Genomic DNA, 23,794 nt, shown 5'->3' on the forward strand with positions numbered 1-23,794 from the left:
TCTTCCTCAGAACTGTTCTGAGGAAGGGTCACCGGACCCGAAACGTTAACTCTGTTTTCTCCTCCACAGATGCTGCCAGACCTGCTGAGCTTTTCCAGCAACTTTGTTTTTGTTCCTGATTTACAGCATCCGCAGTTCTTTTGGTTTTTATTTAGAAGTAAAGAGGGGTTAAGAAAGGAGACTGACAACTAACATAAATGTGAACCTTTAAGTCTTCTATAGGCACATAAACAGTAAAAGGGTGGTGAAAGTAGAGCCAATTAAAAGCTAAAAAGAGATTTACACATTAGAACCAGGGGGCATAGCTGAAATACTAATAAATACTGTTCATCTGTCTTTACCGAGAAAGCAGATTTAAAAACAGGCTACGGTGGCAGAAGAGGAAACTCAGTCATTTGAAGTTTTAAAATTGATAATGAAGAGATATTGGATAAGCTGTTTGTAGTTAAAGTTGACAAGGACCCAATAAGATGCTTCCAAAGATACTGAAGTAAGCGAGAGTGGATAATGAAGATGCATTGGTCATAATCTTGCAGTTTTCCCTGAATTCAGGTATAGTGTCAAAGGATTAGAGAATTATAAACATTGTGCCCATCCTGAAAAAATGTTGTAAGGATAAACCCAGAAATTACAAACCAGTTAATTTTTACTTAGGAGTAGGGAAACACCTAGAAATAATAATTCTGGAGAGAATTAACAGTCACACAGACAAATGTGCATTAATTAGGAGAGCCAGCATGGACTTCTTAAGGGAAAACCACATTTAACTAATTTGCTGGAATGCTTTAAAAAGATAAAACAGGGGACTGATAATGGTAATGCTGTTGATGTACTGTACATGGATTTCCAAAAGATGTCCAATACTACGCCACACATCAAACTTGTGAAAAATGTTATAGCATGTGGAATAAAAGGATCAACACCAATGTGGAAAAAAGATTGTCTGAGAGATAAGAATCAGAGGGTATTGGTTAGTGGATATTTTTCAGGCTGGCAGAGTGTTTGTACGGGAATTCCAGCAGGGTGGGTACAGAGAATCTTGGTTTTCAAGATTTATATTAGTGATTTAGATCTTGGAGTGTAGAGGACAATTTCAAAGTTTGCAGATGATACAAAACTTGAGAGAATTGTAAACTGTGAGGAAGGTAGTGTATAATTTCAAAAGATGGAGTGGCAGATAGGTAATAAATGAAGTTCAATGCAGAGAAGGTGTGAGGTGATAACATTTTGATAGAAAGAACATGGAGAGTCAGTAAAAACTAAAGGTTACTACTCTAAAGGGTGTGCAGGAGCAGAGACCCCTGAGTGTATATGTGCATTAGTCATTAAAGGTAGCAGGATAGGTGAATCGCATGGTTAATAAAGTGGAGCAGGGAGGTTTTATTGAACCTGTATTAGACACTAGTTAGACCTCAGATAGAGTATTGTGTACAGTTCTGGGTGCTACACTTAGGAAGGTTGTGAATGGCACAGATAGAATACAGGAGAGGTTATAAGAATGATTCCCAAGGATGAGAAACTCCTGTTATGAAGATAGTTTGGAGAAGTTGGGAATGTTCTGCATTGGAAGTTGAGTTAGGAATTGGGAGAAAAGAAGGCTTAAAGTCTTGAGAGGTCTGGACAGAATAAACAGGGAAAAAGTGTCTGGAATGCACTAGCTAGAAGTGTGGTAGAGGTTAGTTAACAAAGACATTCAAGAGGGCTTCGGATGATTACTTAAATAGAAAAAATATACAGGGGGTTACAGGGAAAGGCAGGAGAATGGCACCAAGTCATGATGCTCATTCAAAGAGGGACTGCAGTCACAATGGGCTGAATGAACTGTGTAGCAATTCTGTGATTCTTTGATCAAAGCATATGGAGATGGTGCGGAAAGGTGACATTGAAGTGAAAGATAGCCATGTCTGAATTGAAAGACAGAGCAGGTTTAATGGGTTGAATAGCCAACTCCTGTTTCTACATTCTAAATACTACAATAATTGAAAACCATCAATCTCATTGTTGTATACACAATGGCTTCAACATCTCCCTATCTATGTTTTAATAACTTTCCTTAAATCTCTGACTTTTGCACATTTTTCCAGTTTTATAAAATTGGTAGCCATTCTGCTGTCTACCATTACTCCTCCTTTGGCAACTCCCATCTTCTCTCCATTCTCTCGCTACCATTAAGATATTCCATAAAGCTCATGTCTTTGACTAGGCTTTTCATTTACTGCCTCCATTCCCACCATCCCATCCCAATATCTCCTATTTTACCTTAGCATTTTTTTTTATTATTATGCCTTTGTGAAGCACTTTGGGTTATTTATCTAGCTTGAGAATAAATATGTGGTTGTTGCTGGACTGATTCCTACTAATTTCATAGCCTTTGTGGGAAATACTATCAGTTCCATTTTCCCTCTGGTGGAGAGAGGTCATGACAAAAAAATATTCGTGGTTCATAAATTTAAGAATGCAAGAAAATAAATGGTGAGATTTTAAAACAATGATTATGGAAAGTAAACATTCCAGTGACTTAATATAGTTGTGCACCAGTGTGCTGTTGCCACTATATATCAGGAAGTGAATATGTGGTTTTCTACATGGCAAGTTCCTAGCCACAACTTGGATCCATGTTTGGTAAGCAGATAGTAGAGGAAAGACACTAAGCAGTATAGTAAGTTTTTCTAAGAGAAGAAACGGACAATTGGTCAAACACTGACCAACTTTCTGGTAAACCAATCAAAATTTAAAACTATAGTTTGAATGTCACAATGAGATTCTGAAAAGGAGTTTAATGTTTCCTGCATTCACCTCAACACTATTTGACCAAACCATTTAAAGTGAGCCTTTAAAATTAAGAGTTTCCAGTGCTGAAAAAGAATATTGCATAAATATAGTCCAGTTGTAATGAAGTCTAACCCATTAACAAAAGCAGTAGCAAGCTTTCCTCCTCATCAGAGTCATAAAGTCATAGAGTCATAGAGATGTACAGCAGGGAAATAGACCCTTCAGTCCAACTTGTCCATGCTGACAGAATATCCTAAATTAATCTAGTCCCATTCACCAGCATTCGGCCCATGTCCCTGTAAACCCTTTCTATTCATATACCCATGCATGCTGTAATTGTACCAGCCTCCACCACTTCCTCTGGCATCTCATTCCATTCATGCAGCACCCTCTCTGTGATAAAATTGTCCCTTGGGTCACTTTTAAACTTTCCCCCCTCATCTTAAACCTATGCCCTCTAGTTTTGGACTCCCCCATCCCAGAGAAAAAACCTTGTCAATTCACCATATCCATGCCCCTCATGATTTTATAAACCTCTATAAGGTCACCTGTCAGCCTCCGATGCTCCAGGGAAAATACCCCCAGCCTATTCAGTCTTTCCCTATAACTCAAACCCTCCAAACCTGGCAACATCTTTGTAAATCTTTTCTGAACCATTTCAAGTTTCACAACATCCTTCCTATAGCAGGGAAACCAGAATTGCATGCAGTATTCCAATAGTGGCCTAACCAATTGAAATGTTGCAAAGTCTCTGTGCTCCAATCCATTTACTTTGGGCGATTGAGGGTTCTCAGATGAAGTACTACTTGATGTACAGTGCTAAATGTGAAGGGGAGGGCTTTAGCCCCTCTTTTAATCCTACTTTGTCAGCCACACTTGAGCAACATTAAGATATATCACAAAAGTGTCACATGATGCAAGGCATTAGCTTGTTCTTCCTATACAATATGTGAATACAGTTTGTACATAGGTGGAAACAGAAAGATACAAACTGAACTTAAGCTAAAGTCTAATGCCCTTTGAAACCTCCATAATGCATTCAAGTGTATTCGGAAAGCAGGGTTTATGGCAAGCTAAACAAGTCATCTGAAATAATTCACCCTCTCCTAGATGCTTAAAGATTTTCATTACTCTGATATGATACTTGATCGTCCAATATTAATTTATTAATTAAATTACATACTTAATTAGGTGTGCTCTGTTATGCAATAAGACACACCTAGCAGCCAATCACATTTCAGGAAATCAACCATGGCATTATATAATGAATGCTTAGATATGGCAGATACATTGACAAAGATCAGAATAAAATATATTTGTTATACATCACTATTACCTTTACAACTCTTAGTCCATCAAGCTTGTATCACTACTTTAGCCCCAAAGGTAAAAGAACATTATAATTCCTCAGTGAAACTCTCACTAATCAACACAGCCTGGTATCTAAGAGTATTCCACATATACTCACTATACTGCCTTCAAGGGGGTGAATTAAGTTAAAGCCCCTTATGATAGTTGTCTCAATTGGTACCATCAAACCTGAATCATACAGTTTGTAAGTGCAGTGCATTGGAGCCAGACTGCTCATCAAGGGTTGATGGGCAACTGGATGTGTGATTTGCCTGCCTTTATTATTTTTAAAGGGAATGGCCAAAAAAATTGGAATCCATGTGACCTTTGGATAATGCCAGCAACTAAGGATGGGCATGTTAAGGAATCTGGCCTTTGCTGCCAAATGCAATTACCATATCCCTACAGGCTAGGATGATATTGCTGACACAATCTACAAAAACTGCAGGACCCAAGACAGAAGTTCCCTAAGGTTTTATGGACAACAAAATGGGATGCTTGTAAAAAGGAAGCACGTCATTTTCAACAGTGTCTAGACAAATGCAAAGCAAAATAAACATCAAAATTAAAATTCAGTATAATATGTCACAACAGCATCTCACATAATAGTTAACCTCAACTGCCAAAGACTTAAACTCTGGAACTTCCCCCCAATCCTCTTCAGCTCTCCAACTCACTCTCTTTCTTTAAGATGTTCCTTAAAATGCATTCTTTACCTTAGCGACTGGTCACCGGCCCAAACACCTTCTTCTGTCATCAGAACCAAATTGGTTTGATAATTCTCCTGCTCAGTAACTGGGGAAATCTTACTAAGTTAAAGGCACTATATAAATGCAAATTGTTGTTCCAGTGGAATATCAATGAGATAGTGACTGTGACCCAACACAATTGGCAGATCAACATCCCAGGCGTGGGTTTCATCCAGAACAGCTAAGTTCATGAACTGTCCATCATGCTCACTATTATCTTTCCTGGACTGTTGAATGGTTTAATATCTGAAGTGCCTGATGATTAAAAATCATTTGAAAGATATACAAGCAGTCAAAGCAGTAGGACGCATAACAATTACAACAGGAACCTAGCTGCTTTTTTCTAGACTAATTTCCAAAGCAGTTTAAATTTTTCATTGCCTGGATTGTAAGTCTGGTTGACAATATTGATTTAAAATAAATCAGGGCTGCAGTTTGTGTGCCTATACTCTGCCCAGGTTTTGGGAACTAATATTTTCAATGGTACAGTTTTCATTGTAAGTTCCTGCCATTTGAATGCCAAGTTAACATGGATGACATGTTAGCTTTCTACCAACTTTAATCCCTGCAGGTAAAGGACATTACCAATCTCAATTTGAACACAGGCAAATGGACAGGGGCATCACAAATCTAGCAATTCCTTTCACATGTCACTGAAAATGTGACTGCCTGTGACCCTTAAATGTTACTTTTACCAAGTGACTACAGTAGAAATGGTTGCTTGAACAATTCAAACTAATGCACCATAGAGTTGCAGTTGTTCAGAGCCAATATTCAGAAAGGCTGTTAAATACATAGACCTAAAATATCACAAGAATCTTTAGCATTCCCTCTAAGGCTATGGAAAAGTCACACACTTCTCATCCAAAAGAAAACATTTTTCAGTATAACTATGTTAAGAGTAATTATTATGAAATCGGATTTTTAAAAAGTTAATTCCATTACTCAACATTTTTAAGAGTTTCCCAATTTCCTAGTAACTGTAATACCTAAAAGGAACGCTGATCCTGATAACACTTTACCATGAATACAGGCCCAGATATTTTACTACCAAAATCCATTTTAAAATTGCAGTCTTTTAGTAATAAATTATACAACAGCAACAGTTAAGGATGTCTTACTTTTGAGATGCAGAATAAGCCAGGTACCCAGTATTAACATTGAACCGTAAGACTGCATCTGATAGAACTGGATATGAAAGAGACAAGGTAATTTCCGAAGACCCAACTTTATCTTTAATCCATGAGGGGAAAAGGTGGAGAAGAGGAAGAAAGCCATAAAACAAGCAGTCAGAAGAGTGATACTCAATATAATGAGTGGTGTTCATAGTGTTACAATAATTTGGGCACAAAAGAGATTGTCACTTTCAAAACAGAGGGGTTACTGGAATCCTTTTATATCCATGCACCTTTACATTAACTCACATGAACTTACCACAGGTTCATAGCGGCCACTGGCATTTTTACACTTACAAAGCCTAAAGCTTCCGAAATGCCTATCTGGCCTGTACATATTTCATTAAAAATAAACTCTATATAATAAATAAATATATAAAATAAATATAATGTTGCCTTTGGAATTTCTATAAATAAATTTAACTTTTCTTTTTTTTTTTACTAAGAGGTCTTTGCTTAAAGCCCTATGGGGTAGTACCATTGATCTGGTAGATGAATTGTCTTTTTTAAATCATTTTTAAAGTACGATTGCATCCTCCATGCCATTATAAATGCAGCGTGGGCTTGTGCATGTCACCAGCCAGTATCCTGATGAATCAAAGTATGGCAGCTATGCTGATACACAACGAAATAGAACTGATCAAAAAAATTTAAAGCGTGTCCCATCTTGGAGCATGCATCAGGCCAACTTTCTCCTCGGCATTTCATTATATTCCTCCCTCTTACACATTTTTTTTTCTCAACCAAGCAAGTGGGCACAGGCTCACCTCTGGGAGGACAAACTGTAAGTGCAGAACAAAATCAGCGTGTCCCATCCAAGCCTCCATACACAATGCATGCGACAAAGTTTGGCAACAGTAGAGCTGATGTGATGACACAGCTAATCATTTAGAACCCACCACATGAACCAATATAGTGGTTGCTTTTCAGTGGTCCAAACTTAAGGATTGTCTTCATCAACTTTGGCTTAATACATCCTTGTATAATTCAGGTACTTTGTCAGGGTCCACTGGTCTCGGTAAAAAATGTGTGAATTTTTGGTGCCTTTTAGTCCTAGTCCCTTCCCTTGGGGTTCCATCTTTATTTAACGCGACAAAGTACCGTCTTCCAGTGTCCGCATGCTTATATACATTTGATGAGTAGGTATTGTACCAGTTTTCCTCAAACTGTTCCCGGAAAACACACTCTGCAGTCAATTTCTCCTGCAAAAAATTGGAATCAAAATATTATTTCTGAAGCTGAAGTTTAAAAATAATTGAATCAAATATTGTTTACAATCAATGCTCATTAACTGGATGGATTAGTGTAGTTTATTCAAGTACACTCCCAGGATGGTGTCTTGGGGATGTGGATCACTCAATCATTGTAGAACCCACCAGATTTTCATCTTATTGAAATAAAAGGTGATCAAATCTGTTGGGTCCTACATTGCATGGGGAATTTATTCTGTCAGGTTACCACACAAAAGGCAAGTACAAACTAAACAACTTAATCTGTAAATAGAAAAAGGTTATAACATTTTACATTCAAATATATTCTCCAAAACTGCACCTTCAAACTATTTCAGACAACAGGAACAAGCTAAAGAAGCACTATGCATTATCTTACTTTGATTTATTTACAAATTGTATAGTCCAGCTGCTCTTGCCTTTTTCCATAGAGAGTGGAGTGACAGATACCATCATAAGTATGCTAATCTCTCTCTCTCTATCTCCGGGCAGCATATGTTATAAGATCATGCTGAAGCTGAATGAGAACATGATACTGCAAATTGTAAAATTGCTTAGCCTGGCCACAATGAAAAACAGAAGTCAAGGCAATATTGGCAGTAGAATAATTGTATTAATAACTTTTTATTTCATATAATGCTAATTAAATAAATACAAATATTTTATCTCGAGGAAAAATTGATACCTGAACAAAATAACTTGTACTTGAAGGTCAATTATTATGAAAGGAATATATCCATCAACAGTGTCCATCACTTTATTCACCTATTGTATTCACTGAACTGTCTTTCTTGGATCTAAGGTGGAAATTGTAACTCAATCACATGCAGAAAGTCAGAATCTCTACTGTAATATTAGCTATCATCACATTTTACAGGGGCAAAAGGTGACTGCACTCACAGCCCTGCTGTCCAAGGGCATCTCAAAAATGTCCAATTCTATATTGGACTCAGATAATTTTCTAAAGCAAGCACTAGGTCCCATGATTGTGCTAATAAGAGTCAATGACACTGTTAGCATTCCTCAGGGAAACTGGGCTTCTCTCAGCTGAGTCAGCATCAATCATTTTTATTTTGATATGGATGAGGTTTAATAAGTGGTCCCAAACAGAAAAGTAATTAAAATAAGAAATCTGCAAGTTCACAAAAGAGTGTAACAGGCTCTACTTTTTAATACTTTAGACACATTGAAATGTAGCATCTGAATTGTAATGAATTACATAATGAATTACTTGTATTACATAAGATTATATACATGGGCTTTTTTTTACAATATTGAGGAGTTGATAACTGAAAAAGTATTACAAGAGTTGGAATTTAATGTAAGTTTAGAGGTGGAGACCATTTAATTGGACTAGAAAGTGCTGGGTAGGAATCCCACTTCCTTCCTGCCTCTTCACCAATTAAGTCTGGGGTGAACAGACTCATGGTTGTCCTTCTGTGATTAATGCCCACTTAAGGGATTCACTCTGTAGTTACTTATTCAACAGACATGCTCGGGACAGCCATCACATGGGGAGCAGCAAAAGTCTAGAAATCTTTGTTGTGTTTGCTTGAGGAATTGGGAGAACGAGATTTGCATTGTTAGGTTGTTAAAATTCTCAATGCCTGATCGAGAGAGCTGGCCCCTTGGGGGTGGGTTTGGCATTGCTGCCATCTACTGCCTTTTCTTCTTATACCACTGGCCAGCTGTTCAGTGAGCCCTTCCCCATGACCCTAATCCTATCACACATTCACTCATCTGTCGCCTGGGGTCACTGTCTGATTTTGGGTGTCCGGTGGGTGTACTGCTAGCAATTGCCACTGCTACCCATGGGAGACCTGTTGGCTTCTGATTGGCCAGCAGGTCTCAGGAGGTGGGATTTCAGGAAAATGTGACCGTTGGCTACTTTAATACCGAGGGCCTTCACAAAGGAGGCAATGTGGGCGTTTCACCGGTTCTCCAGCTGACAGGGAAGATCCCATCACTTGGGTTAAATTCTTTCTGGGGTGTGACCGTGCTGTTTACAAGATGTGAGTGTTATGTGTAACACTTGCTGGTCTAGGGTAACACAGTCATTTTTAGAAGGTGCATTATATAATGCAATATGGTAGAGTCTACAGGTCACACGATGAAATTACTAGCTATCCCAAAGCTCATCAATTTGAGGGGAAGCAAGTCATCCTTGATCCCAAGCGACTGTAGAAGAGAGATTAATCATGTTACTTCAGAATAATTATCTGTTGCTAAGGTAGATCTATGTATCTCTATTGCCTGCCTCCAGGCAACCAAATTGCCCCTGTTGAGGCAGGAAACTGGAGGCTGAGTGGAAAAGTTTCTGTCAGTCTCCTGTCAATACCCTTAACAAAGCTGTTAATGAGCCTAATGGACTGGTCACGTTGTAATGAAGGCAGCTCAGCTGGACAACAACCTACCTCCCCTTAAAATAGCTGGCACCAGAAATAGGATCTTTGGCTTTGCTGGTATTTGTAGGCCTAATCTCAGCAGAAAATCTTGCACTAGCTTTTAGGCTATGAATTAAAAAGGTGTATTATACAGAAGGCTGCTGTTATTAATTGATGTTTCACAGCGAATAGCACAATGAAATGTTCAGAACCTCACCTCTCAGACCTATCAGCACCTCAGACTCATATTTGTAATATAGGTGTCACAGTTGGAATCCCATTTCCCAACTTTTAGCAATTTAATCATGATTCTTCAGCTTTGTAATTTAGGAGCTGACAAGAAGAGACGGAAATACTAGTTTATGGAGCCAATTGATGTTAATTTCACAACTGCTACTTGAGAGCTTTTATTAAATAAAAGTGGGTTCATTGATTGTGTTACTGATGGTAAGGAATTATTAGAGGTGCGTAACAATTAGAATTTGATTATAGATGAGATTTAGACTGGGGTTTGACAGTAGGAAATCCCCAAACAACAGAGGACATGTAGGAAAACATCAAAGCAGCAAGGCACAACTCAGCTTGTTAAACAGACATGCTATAGTTACGAATAGATGTTTTTTATTTGCTGTAAAGAAATGAATGTGTATCAGAACATAGTTGCTATTTTTTGATAAAAAGATATTCCTGAATCAGTTATCTTTAAAATACATAGCTAAATGTGCTTTGTTCAACTAGATTTATAGGCAGTAAATATTTTTTGCAAGCCAGTTACATCACACTTAACCTCTTGCTTGGGACTCTTTGCCACATTTCTTGCCGAATTTCATTTCTCAAAAGCAAACAATAGCAGGGATGATGGAAGCTAATGCTTTGTGTTGGAATGACATGTTTCAAGCCACAGATAGTGAAAATTAGCATTACTGGTAAGTAATAAGTAATATAAAATTAACTCAAAATATAGCAGCCCATAGATTCACAGATCAATTCTGTGCTTCGTATAAAACTGAACTATAAAATATGGCCTGACTCAATAACCAGTGCTGAGTTGGTTGGTCTCAGCTGAGTAAACTGTAGAGTGCCTTAATTGATCACAGCAGTCCAATGCTTGGAAGAGGAAAAATCTACTAAGATACACACTCATGCAAGTTACATATATATGAATTTGGAACAGAGACAGGATGGTGTATTGGTCCAGAGATTTCCCAATAATTCTATAGCCCTTAATTCCAGAGGATGTGGGAATTTGCCCACTCATCTATCAGTGACATCCAGCCAAACAGTGTAAATCACATTTAGGCCAGTTTTCCGAGCATTGCTGGCTCTACTTAAGTCAAAACGGATATTCATGAGAATTCAAGCTTGATGATCAGCCTCCCCAGGTTCAATTTCACACATTTAGCTGGCTGCATGAAGATCTAGATGGCATCTGGTGTCGGTGGAACTTCACCCCTAGAAAGAATCATTGTTTTAAGGAAAGGGAGAAAATTGAGCTGAAAAAATTATGCCAAATATGTCACAGTAAAGTGTTCATTTTAGGCCTGTGCATTTGGTTATGGATCTAACATTTACAGATTTGACAACTATTATACTTTTAATACTGCAAAGCAATGTATGTTAAATAGAACAGCCGACACTTTGTAGAACCTCAATTACAAAGAATATTTGAAAACCACAAATCTGAACTACTGAGGAAGAGCACAGACCAAGAAAATTTTGGATTTACAAATTTTAGATAAGATATCTTACAGAGGTACAAAAATGCAAAAAAGGATACATCTGGAATACTACATTAGATAATGAGAGTAAGACAAAGACTATGTAGGTTCAAATTAGAATAAGGCAAATTGATGTCAAGTAGTTATTCAGCACAAAGAATGACTCATAGATGGAATGAACCTCCAGATTGAATAATGGAGATGAAAACTTTACAGTCATTGAGGAAATAGTAGTCTAGATGTGCAGGTTGGCAGGTTCCACACACCACCTAGATCTTCATATATTGGTTCCATGTAAGAATTTTATGGATGAGCAAAATATGAAGACCCAAATACACTCTGTCTCTACATATATGTGACTGAGCAAGACATTCTAAAAGTAACATCTGAAATTCTTCTAACTAATGCTATAGTACATTCCCCCAAAATACATGAATCCAAATCAATGCTCATAACTATACCCTGCTTGTTCTGAAGAGAAATGTCTTATTAGCTCAGTTAGGTCATGTAATGTGTAGCTTTTTCTCAGCTTATTCATTCATTCATTGCTATCTCATCATATCCCTGGAGAGGTTTGTTCTTGATTAACTGATTTGTTTTTTTGCTTCATTGTAAAACAGAGGTCAAGTGCTGTGTGCTTGCTTGTAGCTCCACAGGAAACATGAGACTAATTTAAATCAAGTTTTTGTACTCTCTGCAGGGAACTGAATCACATGACAAGTGGCATGGAAGAAATTCTCGCTGGAAATACACATCTCAGTTTTTATGGAAACACAATCTGCTGGATTTCAGTATTGGAAGAAAACGTTCCAAGTGAATATGAACTAATTTATTCTCATAATGTACACATGCATGCTTGTTTGTGGAAACAAAACACACCAAAAAAAACAGATGGAAAGAGAAAATGCGTGTTTTAATTGGCTTATTATATCTGAAAATCCATCACAAAAGTGAGAAACTACAGGACATCAGCCAGTAAAAGGTCACCTAATTAGTTTCTATGGTGTTTTCCTGCAGAGAAGTTAATTCACAACTTATACCTGGATGAAGTAATGAGATTGATTTTAATGTTTTAGCACTTCATACTGTCAATTACATCATTGGTCCACAATATTCTTTGTTTTAGTGATCAAGTATAGATTCAATCGATTCTGTGACATAGCGTCATAAAGTCATCCAGCATGGAAGCAAACCATTCCGTCCAACCAGTCCATGCCGAACATAATCCCAAACTAAACAAGTCCCATCTGCCTGCTCCTGGTCTATATCCCCCCAAACCACTCCCATTCACATATCCATTCAAATGTCTTTTAGATGTGGTAATTGTACCGGCATCCACCTTCATCAGGAAGTTCATTCCACACACAAACCAACCTCTGTGTAAAGAATTTGCCTCATGCCTTTTTTAAATCTCTCTCCTCTCACCTTAAAAATGTGCCCCTAGTCTTGAAATTCCCCATGTTAGGGAAAAGACAACTACCATCAACTCTATCTATGCCTCTCATTATTTTATAAACTTCTATCAGGTCACCTCTCAACCTCCTATGCTCCAGTGAAAGAAGTCCCAGCCTATCCAGCCTTTCCTTATAACTCAAACCTTCCACACACGGCTACTGTGTGGGTGATAGTCATTGTGCAGTACCTCACCCAAATGTCTATTTTCATGAGTGATTTCAATCTCAAAAGTGTTTCTCAATGGGTTATTCAACTCAAAGTATTATAGTCAAATTCAAATATAGTCCCCCCCAAACATTCACTCACACATATATTCTGGTGGGAGTTGACTAAACAGCAATCAGGCAATTCTAGCCGATTTTGTTTTGGATCCCAATGGTAATTTCAGCACCAAAATGCAATTACAGTTGAGATCAGTTAACAGAAATGAGTTCGCAAATGTGGGTCCATCGAAGCCATACAGTGTGTGTACTTATTATAATATTGGTCAGTATAATGTAATAAAGTTTATTTTTTAATTCAATATTTATGTATTAAATGTTTTCATTGTTTCAAAATAGTCTTGTGTTTGAAAATGACTTGGTGTCAATTTCTGTACATGCTCGTGTATTTATGCTAGAGTTACAGTGATGTTTGTTACTTCCAAAGTGCAATTTATGGCAATTTTGTTATGTTTTGAATGTCATTATATTAAAAAGAAACATTTGAAAATGTAATTCATGTCTGTGCGTATGTGCTATTGCAAATATATTACCATAAAAAGTACTGGCATGCATTCAATCAGTAAAATGTTGCTCTGTACTAAGAGCACTAATCTATTTGGCTTTTCATTACTGTTAATGTTGTTCTGTTAATGAAAAATCTGTACTGCAAGCAGCAACAGGAACCTGTTTTATTTTATTTGTAATTCATGCTTTTGATGTAATGTGTTTAAGATTCCAGAAGGTGGCATTTATTTAGTGGGGTTTCAGGATGTGATCTGCTTCATTTGATCATGCATTATAGTAATGCACACAGATTAGATGCAGTATTACACAGCGGAAGGCTCTAAATAGCAACGCCCCTGGGGCAAACAAACCACTGTCTTCAACCAATCATTCCTACAATGTAAACCCCACTTAAAAGCATGCGTACTCATCCAGAGAGAAAATAACCCATATTGTGAAAGTGAACATGAACAAAATCCATTACCCAATTTCAACAAAAAAAAGTTATTTTAAAAGATCATGTGCTAATGTACAGACCCACCATGTTTCCCAGATTCCCTCACCCATTGGGATACCTGCAACAACAGGTCAATATTTTGGGTAAAATTGATTATATTTTGTCTGCTAATGAACAGAATACTAAGTTTTCTATAGCTAAATCCAAAACTAGATGTATGTTTTGCAAACAAAAGACTCAACAATAGCAGATCCTCTCATAAGTCACGGAGTGTTTGCACGCATTAAAAAGAACTTAGATTACCCACTCAATAGAAAAGATTGACTTTTCAATCTGCTGTTTCATTTTTCTACCACCATTCATCATCCCACTCACACTTTGCACCACCTGGATGCCTCCCTTTCTAATACTCACTCATGCTGCCGCAGGAGTTTAAAATAATTTATTATCTTGTAATGTACAGAGTCACTGCAAATAAAAACATAACTAACTCTCCATAACTAGTTATAAACTAGACTATAAATGAAAATTTGCCAAGTGAAGAAATTGGGTAATTCCAATCTCTACGGGTAAATAAATACATGATACAAATAAGAAACAGTTGCAATTCAAAGATGTATTCAACAGTCTGGAACCCATCTGCATCTGCAGATATTACAAACTTCTGCCAAGCCTTATAAAACTATGAGGAGCATAAATAGGCTGAATAGCCAAGGTCTTTTCCCCAGGGTAGAGGAGTCCAAAACTAGAGGGCAGAGGTTTAAGGTGAGAGGGGAAAGATTTAAAAGGGTCCTAAAGGACAACTTTTCCATGCAGAGGGTGGTGCGCGTATGGAAGGAGCTGCCAGAGGAAGTGGTGGAGGCTGGTACAAATATAACATTTAAAAGGCATCTAAATGGGTATATGGATAGGAAGGGTTTAGAAGGATATGGGCCAAATGCTGGCAAATGGGATTAGATTTATTTAGGATATCTGGTCAGCATGAATGAGTTGGACCAAAGGGTCTGTTTCCATGCTGTATATCTCTATGACTCTGCAACTGCGACAACTTTCCTTATACTTTACTCCCCTGTAGCTTTTAATTTTCTGTTCAATTCAAATGGACAGGTTAAATTTGAAAGCATTTATATTTCATCGGGAAACAATTACACTTTCAGTTAGGAATTGGGAAATAATACTTAAATAATACTAAAAGAAGTTATAATATACTGGATTTTCATGGAATCGAGCAGACTCCATGGGAGAATAAAAATGGGGGCCTGGGCCTACCCTATTCCCAGCACCCCCAGTTTCACCACTTTAGGATAAAGTTATGGGCTGCTGGTGGTTAGCTCTACTGCAGGGATAGATAGTCATGTCCTAGCTCTCCACAGTTTCCATGGAGATGGCCCAGCATTTAATGGACTCATGGTTCATGGTCCACATTTCTGGGGCAGCAACTCCCATTATCACCCCACCCTCCCCCCCCCGCCCCCAGCATTTGCTCACACTTTGTCCATGCAGGCATACTGAACTGGGAATTCTCCAGACTCCCTCTATAACCTTGAAGATGAAAATCCAGTCCACCATCTTCAAATATTTTTTCATACATCTGATTATCCACTTGAAATACATTGTCTTGACAATGTTGATCAGCCATAAAGGCTGCATTCTATAGTTTATTTTGCTAATTGCGATTAATTGATTATTATTGAACATTAATTGATGTTTCAGCCCTCATGGTGAGTATCACGTCCAACTTCTGCCCCATCCTGCCAAGGGAGCAACTTGCTACCCACTGGAGATCCCTGAGTTGGCCAGCACATCTGGTGTTGTGCACCCAAAAAGGCACTGTCAGTCCAACAGCGCCCCACAGTTACTGTCATTTGCCCCAGACGTAGCAGACAGAGGTAATCCTCGCTCTGCTTGCAAGCAGGGTCCTGGAGGTCCTGCTGGATGGGATAGTGCAGAGGCAGGACTTTCTCCTCCCCAAGGACTGGCAGGGGAAGCCACAACATCGGAGCATGCCAGCTAGGTGCAAGGTTGTCACTCAAGTTAAAGCAATCTGAAGGAATGCCCAGATGATAAGAAAATTGTTGGGATGGTAAATAGTGAGAAGGGTAGCCTTATATTGCAGGATGATGTACTAAATGGACTGATCAGTGCCAACTTAATCCAGATAGGTGCGAAGCAATGCATTTAGGCAGGACAAATAAGGCAAGGAAATATGTGAGGAACAGCAGGACCCTGGGAAGCACCAACAATCAGAGGGACCTTGGTGTGCTTGTCTACTGGTCCCTTAAGGTAACAGAACAGGTAGATAAAGTGGTTTAGAAGGCATATGATACACTTGGAGCTTAAGAGAAAGGAGATTATGCTGGAAATGTATTAAAAAACGTTGGTTAGGCCATAGCTAGCATACTGTATACAGTTCTGGAATCCACATTATTGGAGGGATGTGACAGCACTGGAGAGAATGCAGAGGAGATTTACCAGGATGTTGCCTGGCCTGGAGAGTTTCAGTGATGAAGAGAAAGACGGTGGTTGGTTTTCCTTGAATCAGAGGAGAGTGACGAAGGACATGATTGAGATGCAAAAATTACAGGGGGCTGAGATAGGTTAGACAAAAGGGGGAACTTTTCCCCTTGGTGGATGGATCAATAATCAGGGGCACAGATTTAAGGCAAGGAGCATGAGGTTTAGAGAGGATGGGAGGAAAAGAATTTTTCACCCAAAGAGTGGTGGGGATCTGGAACTCACTGCCTGAGAGTATTAGAGACAGGAACCCTCATAACATTTAAGAAATATTTAATGGTGCACCTGCAATACCAAGGCAGACAAGGCTACAGGCCAAAAACTAAATGGGATTAGAATAGCTAGGTACTTGTTTTTGAACAACACAGACTCAATGGGCCAAAGGGCCTTTTTCTATGCTGTAGCCCTCTTTGACTCTATCCACTCTCTTTAGACCACTCTCACTTTTATGCTTTTCAATTAGGTCTGCCCTCAACCTCCTCTATTCCAAAGAAAAGAACCCTTGCCTAACCACTCTTACATTGTAACTAACATTCTCCCAGCTTCCTCCTAAATCTCCTTTGTGCCCTCTCACACCTTTCTAAGAGTGAAGTGGCCAGAGCTGGTTTATGAGGATTGGCAGGTGTCACTATTTTGCCAATGAGGGTATTGCTCAGTGGTAGAGCATTTAACTGCTGATCAAGAGGTCCCTTGTTCAAATCCAGGTGCCCCCTATTTTTGGGCAGCACAGTGCCAGGGACCTGGGTTCGATTCCACCCTCGGGCGACTGTCCATGTGGAGTTTGCACATTCTCCCCGTGTCTGCATGGGTTTTCTCTGGGTGCTCCGGTTTCCTCCCACTGTCCAAAGATGTGCAGGCTAGGTGGATTGGCCATGCTAAATTGCCCAGAATTTCCAAAGTTATGTAAATTAGATGGATTAGACATGAGAAATGCAGAGTTGCAGGGAGAGGGTATGGGGATAGGTCTGGGTGAGATGCACTTCCAAAGGACAGTGTGGACTTGTTGGGCTGAAGGGCCTGTTTCCACACTGTAGGGATTCTATGATTCTATGAATACTTCAGCTAGTGTTTTATATAGTTCCACCATAACCTCACAGCTCTTACATTCAGTGTCTCAGCCAAATGAAGACAACTTGACCAGTTTACCTTTATACTTCACAGAATATGGGTATTACCAGTCCATGATTGCACATCTAGTCCATTGCAAAGTGTATTTTTTAAATTTACTGATGGGAATTGCTGGCTGGCTAGAAGTTATTGTCCTTTCCTAGTTGCCCTTGAGAAGGTGGTGTTTAGCTGACTTCTTGAACCACTTCAATCCATGTGCTGTAGATAAATCCACAATGCTATTAGAGAGAGAGTTCCAGGATTTTGAACCAGTGACATTGAAGGAATGATGATATATTTCCAAGTCAGGGTGGTAAATGGTTTGGAAGGGAACTTTCATGTGGTAATGTTTCCATGTATATGCTGTACTTGTCCTTTCAGGATGGAAGTGGTCGTGAGTTTGGAAGATGCAGTCTTTGCTGAACTTCTGCAGTAGATCTTGTAGATAGTACACACTGCTGCTACTGAGTGTTGGTGGTGGAGAAAATGGATGTGGTGCCAATCAAGCAGGCTGTTTTGTCCTGGATGGCATCAAGCTTCTTGAGTGTTGTTGGAACTGTACTTATCCAGACAAGTGGGGAGCATTCCAGACACTACTGACTTGTACTTTGTAGATGGTGGACAGGCTTTGAGGAGTTAGGAGGTAAGTTACTCACTTCAGTATTCCTAACTTCTGACCTGCTAAAGATTTCCTTCCCTGAAGAACATGAGTGAACTAAATGAGTTTTATAACAATCAAAAATTGATTGATCATGAGGAGTCACTATTACTGAGGCTAGTTTTATATTCTAGAATTATTCACTGAATTTTAAATTCCACCAGCTGTCATGGTGGGATTTGAAATCTTGTCACCTGAGCATTAGTTTAGGTTGCTTGTTTAATAGGCCAGTGGCATCACTACTATGCAATCCCTTCCCCAAATTGCACATTCCGTTGCCTCGTCAGCCTTTCCCAAATGCAGACTAGTTGGAACACATAGCCACTGTTCTGTCCACCTGACCCATCCATTTATATCTTCCTGGACTACACAGCTTTCTTGTTCACTATCAGCCATACAGTCAAGTTTTGTTTCATCTGCAAACTTCTTAATCACACCTCCTACATTAAAATCCAAGTTATTGATATACACCATTATATCAAAGGTCCTAGCACTGAGCTACTGGAAAAAGCCTTCCAACCACAAAACACTTATCAATCCTTCCTATCTGTAACTCAGTTTTGGATCCAACTTGCCGCTTTGTTTTGAATTCCATGAGTTTTTGGTTTTGTGACCAATCTATTAGGTGGGACCTATCAAAGCCTTGCTAAAAGCTATACAAACCATATCAAACAAATTACCCTCAGAGATCCACCTTGTTACCACCTCAAAAAAATTCAACAATGTTAGTCAGATACAACATTCCATTAACAAATTGACACTGACTGTCTTTGTTTATTCTAAATGAATATTTATCCCAACTCTCAGAATGTTTTCCAATAACTTTCCCACCACTAAGTTTAGGCTTATTCATCTGTTATTGCTTACTGTCTCTCTCTTTCTCCCTTTTTAAACAACATCAGCCAGTCCTCCAAACCTGGAACTGTGAAAGATTGGAAAATGATAGTCAGATCCTCCATTATCTCTTGTCTGATTTCCCTTAACAACTCAAGAGTACCTTAAAAATCTGGCCTGGGTAATAACCTATTTTCAAAGACGTTAAACTTTTTATCAGATTATCATCTAATATTTCCTCCTTCTTCCTGATTGAAATATCTGTGTTTTTCTCTCTTTTTTCTCTCTTGGTATTTCTTCACAGATGATAATTTTAGGAAGGTTGTACTCATCAATGACAGGCTCACTGTCAGCGAGTCCAGCCTATCGGTGACCAGCAGATTCTACTACACTAGGCAGGTAAAGATGTAGGCTTTACTAGGGACAATTGGCTGTTCCCTTCTCTGCCAATTTTTCCTTTGTGTTGGTCCTTTGCTCGATCTCAAAGTTGTCTGTGGCCCTCTTGATATAGCAGCTCCAAGCATCCTGATCTACAGTCTGCGCTTCTCCCTGCCACACAGGGAGGGGCTCCTTCAGAGAATACATAAACCCCCCTAGTTCTGTTTACCAGTGATCAGTTCTCTGTACAACACGACTTGGGCTCATAGCTGTCATCCATCTGGAAAAATGTGACCTGCCCAACACAGTTGTTTTTGTTCGAGGGTGAGCTTAATGGTGGTGATATTGACTGTTTCCAGGACTTCAAAGTTGGTGATGTGGCTACACCAGTGGATCTTGAGGATACAATGAGGTAGCACTTGATAGAAACATAGTGGAAGGTGTGCACACAGTACTGGACCATGGCTCAATGTCATACAGAGGGTGATGAGGACTAGACTTTGTGCACTTTGATCTAATTGTGCTCTCAAGTGTGATTGCTCCACACTTAATTGGGGAGTTAGTTGAATACACTGCTTGTTTTAGAAAATGTATTGTCCACTTCTCACTCTATAGTGGCATCAATCAAAATGATGCTCCACAAAGCGAGATGCATGACACCTTTACATAATTCATTACTGTTCCTTTGACAATGCTTATTGGTCTATACTCTTGTTGGGTGCAGCCTGTTGCCTGGAGAAAACATGTTTGCGTATATTGCAGATCTAACTGATTGAGGGCCAGGAGAGCACAGTCACCAGTGAAAGGAAGCATATGGATGAGTTTTTCTTGCACATTTAGGTAAGCCTAAAGATGCCACAGTCATTGAGTCATAGAGATGAACAACACAGAAACAGACTGTTCAGTCCAACTCATCCATGCCAACCAGATATCCTAGATAATTCTAGTCCCATTTGCTAGGTTTGAAGAGGCGTCCATCACTTCTGAAGCACATCACTGAATGCCTCCTTAAAGCCTTTGTTTGCCAGCAGTAGTGAAGAAGATGCTAAATAAGGTCAGGGCCAACACACATCCCTGTTTCACATCATTGAAGATTTCAGAAGGAACTTGAGAATTCACTGTTTTGCTTGACTTGTCTGCACTGGTTTTCATTAAACTGCTACATCCTGGCCAGGGATCTGATTGGGTATCCAAGTTTTTCAAGGATTTTCCAAAGATGAATCTCTGTTCAATGTCAGATGCCTTTGTGAGATATACAAAAGTGACTTAAAAGCCTTTGCTATGCTCACACCACTTTTCTTGCATTTTTCTGAGTACAAATACCCTGCCTAGTGTACCTCTATTTGACCTAAAACTGCACTAGCTTTCTGGCAAGCTTTTTTCCTTCATGAGGATAGGTGTGAGCCTGTTCAGGGGTATTCCAGCCAGGATCTTCCCAACAACAGAAAAGAGGCTGATCTCATGATAGTTGGAGCTATATGAATTTTCCCCTTTGTTTTTGTACAATGTGATGGAGTCAGCATCACAAAGATCCTGTGGAATCCTGCTCTGTTCCCAGAAAGTTATAAAAAATCTCAAGCAGTTCGATAGGTAGGGCAGGGCTAACATACTTCAACACTAGGAATTCCATCAAGTTTGGGGACTTTGTTGTTCTTTTTCTGGTCACTGGTGATCACAGTTTCCTCCAGAGTTGAGCTCTCATCCAGTTCTTTTTTGACTGGCTGTCATTTAATGTGGTTGATGGCAGTATCATGCCCTGTGTACTTGGCACTAAAGATTGCTTTAAAGTTCTCTGATTATCAAACCAGGACTGATGTCATGGGATCTTGCTATCATTGGTCCTCGGGCGTTTCTGGTTTGATGTGTTGGTCCAAAGACAGATTTTACTACTGTATTGAAGCTTCTTAGGTTGCCATTATCAGTGTACAATTGGGTTTTTCTGCAAGTACGATCCATTTGGAGCTTCCTATGTTTATGTTGAAGAGTACTGCAAGCTATCTCAGGAGAGACTCATGAACTGACATCATTATTGCCAGAGGATTTAAACTTTCCCTGTCATTTTCATCAAACCTGTCCCTGTTCTCCTTGGTGCTGAAATTGATGACCTGGCTGGAAGTTATCCAGTACTGCAGCTTGGATGCGCTCCCAGTGTTCTTCTGACATTAATGCTCCGTCTATACTTAATTATTATTCATTATTTTGCTCTAATACCTGGACACACAACAGGTAGGGTAGGTAATCATACAATCAAGGAAAGAGACATCTGGAACCTATAATGCACATGTGAGTAAGAGAAAAAAAATTGAGCTGTGGTAAAGATTCAGACTACAAGAAAATAAGTAGGGGAGCCAAAAACAAAATAAATGATGCAGTCCTAGATTGTCATGCAGGAATCAGTTGGTAGGTGATGCCTGAAATGGAACAGGTACATCTAGACCCTGGGATTACTCATAGTCTGAGGGACATGAAACTAAGATTTTTGAGAACTGGACCCTGAGAGCTTTTCAGGAGAAAAAGGTATATGGGACTGAGGCTAGTTAGAGTGGGGTTGTGGGGTGGGGAACGAGGCTGGGATCCAGATATTTGGCATTGAGCCTGGAAGACTCAGGACACAAGACACAGCAACCTAAGTTTTTGAAATAGCCAGGATGTTCTGAAAGCACTTGTGGTGCTAAGAGGATTTGAAGGAGATGGGCACCTAGAATACGTGGACTAGATGATTAGGCAAGAGAAGAACCATTACTTTTGGGAAGGTAGGAATACTTTTGGAATGCAAACATACAGAATATTGTCACGTTGGCAAGTATGGACAAATATGGTCTGCGCTGACGTGTCTGAATTGTTCTTACAGGAAAAATATTAGACAAAAATCTTTTCATCTCCCTCCCTCTTTCACATATACAGTAAATGAAGAGCATTAATTGGGAGGCTATGGTTGTAGAGCAAAAAAAGAATAAAAATGCTACGGAGGCACAATATTGAATATTCCCATTGATACTGCAGTACCATTGTGCTACAGTCTAAAAACCAGCAGTTTACATCTAATGTCGAGACAAAGACCCTAAAACAGAAACAAAATTATTAAAGGACACTACAGTGTTTTTTGCAAAAGGAGCAAAAGAAAGTTTGTAAAATATGCTGAAGTAGATCAAAAAGAAGCAAACAAAAGGCTGGGATAAAAGTAGAATAAAAAAAAGAAAGGAAAATATTTTACACATCAGTTAACCTCACAAAGTAATTAATGTGAGATACAGAAGTTGTGAACCACAGACAAATAGATTGGAGAAATCAAGGGCTTCCAAACAAAGAATGTCTTGAAACACTAGCTTAAAGCACTTGAACTCTAGAATCAAGGATTTCTGACTTTGAGATCCTCAAGCAAGAAGACAACTACTGATGATACACAAAGAACCAGCATCAACCAACTGAAAAGGAGGAGGGCAGGGGGGAATTGTGATGACAAGGATTTTAGTTGAACATGACAGAACTAATTACAAGAATGCACAGAGGATAAGCAAAGGGAATGTGTCATGGCAGCTGACTGGAAGTTAGGAAATTATTTTGAGGGATTTGTTTAGTTTGTTTTGTAGCTGTTCACTGTTCTTTTTAAAAGACCATAAAATTATTTTGAGAAATCGAGTAAATTTTGGTCTTCACATAGATGTAGACTGAACCTCTCGTAAAGTTGGACAGTGATGTATTCTGCCAGGTTACCTCCCAGTGGCAATGAAGAAAATTATCCTTACTGTGCTTTTCTTTCAGTGCACCTCGTACCCTTCAGATCCACATCAGATGCAAAACTATTAACTGTGGAAGTTATGTCTGCATAATCTTTACATTTATTGATTGATAAAGCTTCCACTTGAACAAAATGTGTTTTACAACCATGACGTTCCTTTCTTCTGGGATTTGTAATTAGGGTGCAGTTATCATTAAGTTCTAAAACCAGAGGGGCCATAAGGAGCAGTTATTGTGGTTTTGGAAGCAATATGTCATGCATCACAAATTCAATGGAATTCTTTGGGGAGGTAACTAAATTAGTGGACAAGAGCAATTCCAAAGACATAATTACTTATATTTTCAAAAGATAAAGTTCTGTCTCTTAGATTTGAAAAGACAACAAAAGATACATAGAATTAATGGGAAATTAGTTAGCTGGTTTGAAAATTAGCTTAGCAATAGAAAGTAAAAGGTAATGATAAATAAACCTGGGTCTATTTGGCAACCAGTGATAACTGGAGTTAAGAATTATTTTACAAGATTCAGAAAGCATTTGGACAAAATAAGCTAAGTAGGCTAAGGAAGGA

At 38.9% G+C, this 23,794-nt stretch overlaps 1 protein-coding gene across 3 annotated transcripts in view; it reads right to left on the reverse strand.

Moving 5' to 3' along the window:
- Positions 1-3,938: 3,938 nt before the first annotated feature.
- LOC109920797 (fibroblast growth factor 9) overlaps positions 3,939-23,794 on the reverse strand; it is a 310,515-nt gene continuing 290,659 nt past the window's right edge. For all 3 annotated transcript variants that reach the window (XM_048597613.1, XM_048597614.1, XM_048597615.1), the window contains exon 4: positions 3,939-7,248. In XM_048597613.1, coding sequence (XP_048453570.1) covers positions 7,003-7,248 — 246 coding nt within the window. In that variant the 3' untranslated portion in view covers positions 3,939-7,002. The remainder of the gene's footprint in view (positions 7,249-23,794) is intronic.

Source organism: Rhincodon typus, chromosome 6, assembly GCF_021869965.1.
Source record: "Rhincodon typus isolate 14 chromosome 6, sRhiTyp1.1, whole genome shotgun sequence".
In the NCBI taxonomy this organism is placed as follows: Eukaryota; Metazoa; Chordata; class Chondrichthyes; order Orectolobiformes; family Rhincodontidae; genus Rhincodon; species Rhincodon typus.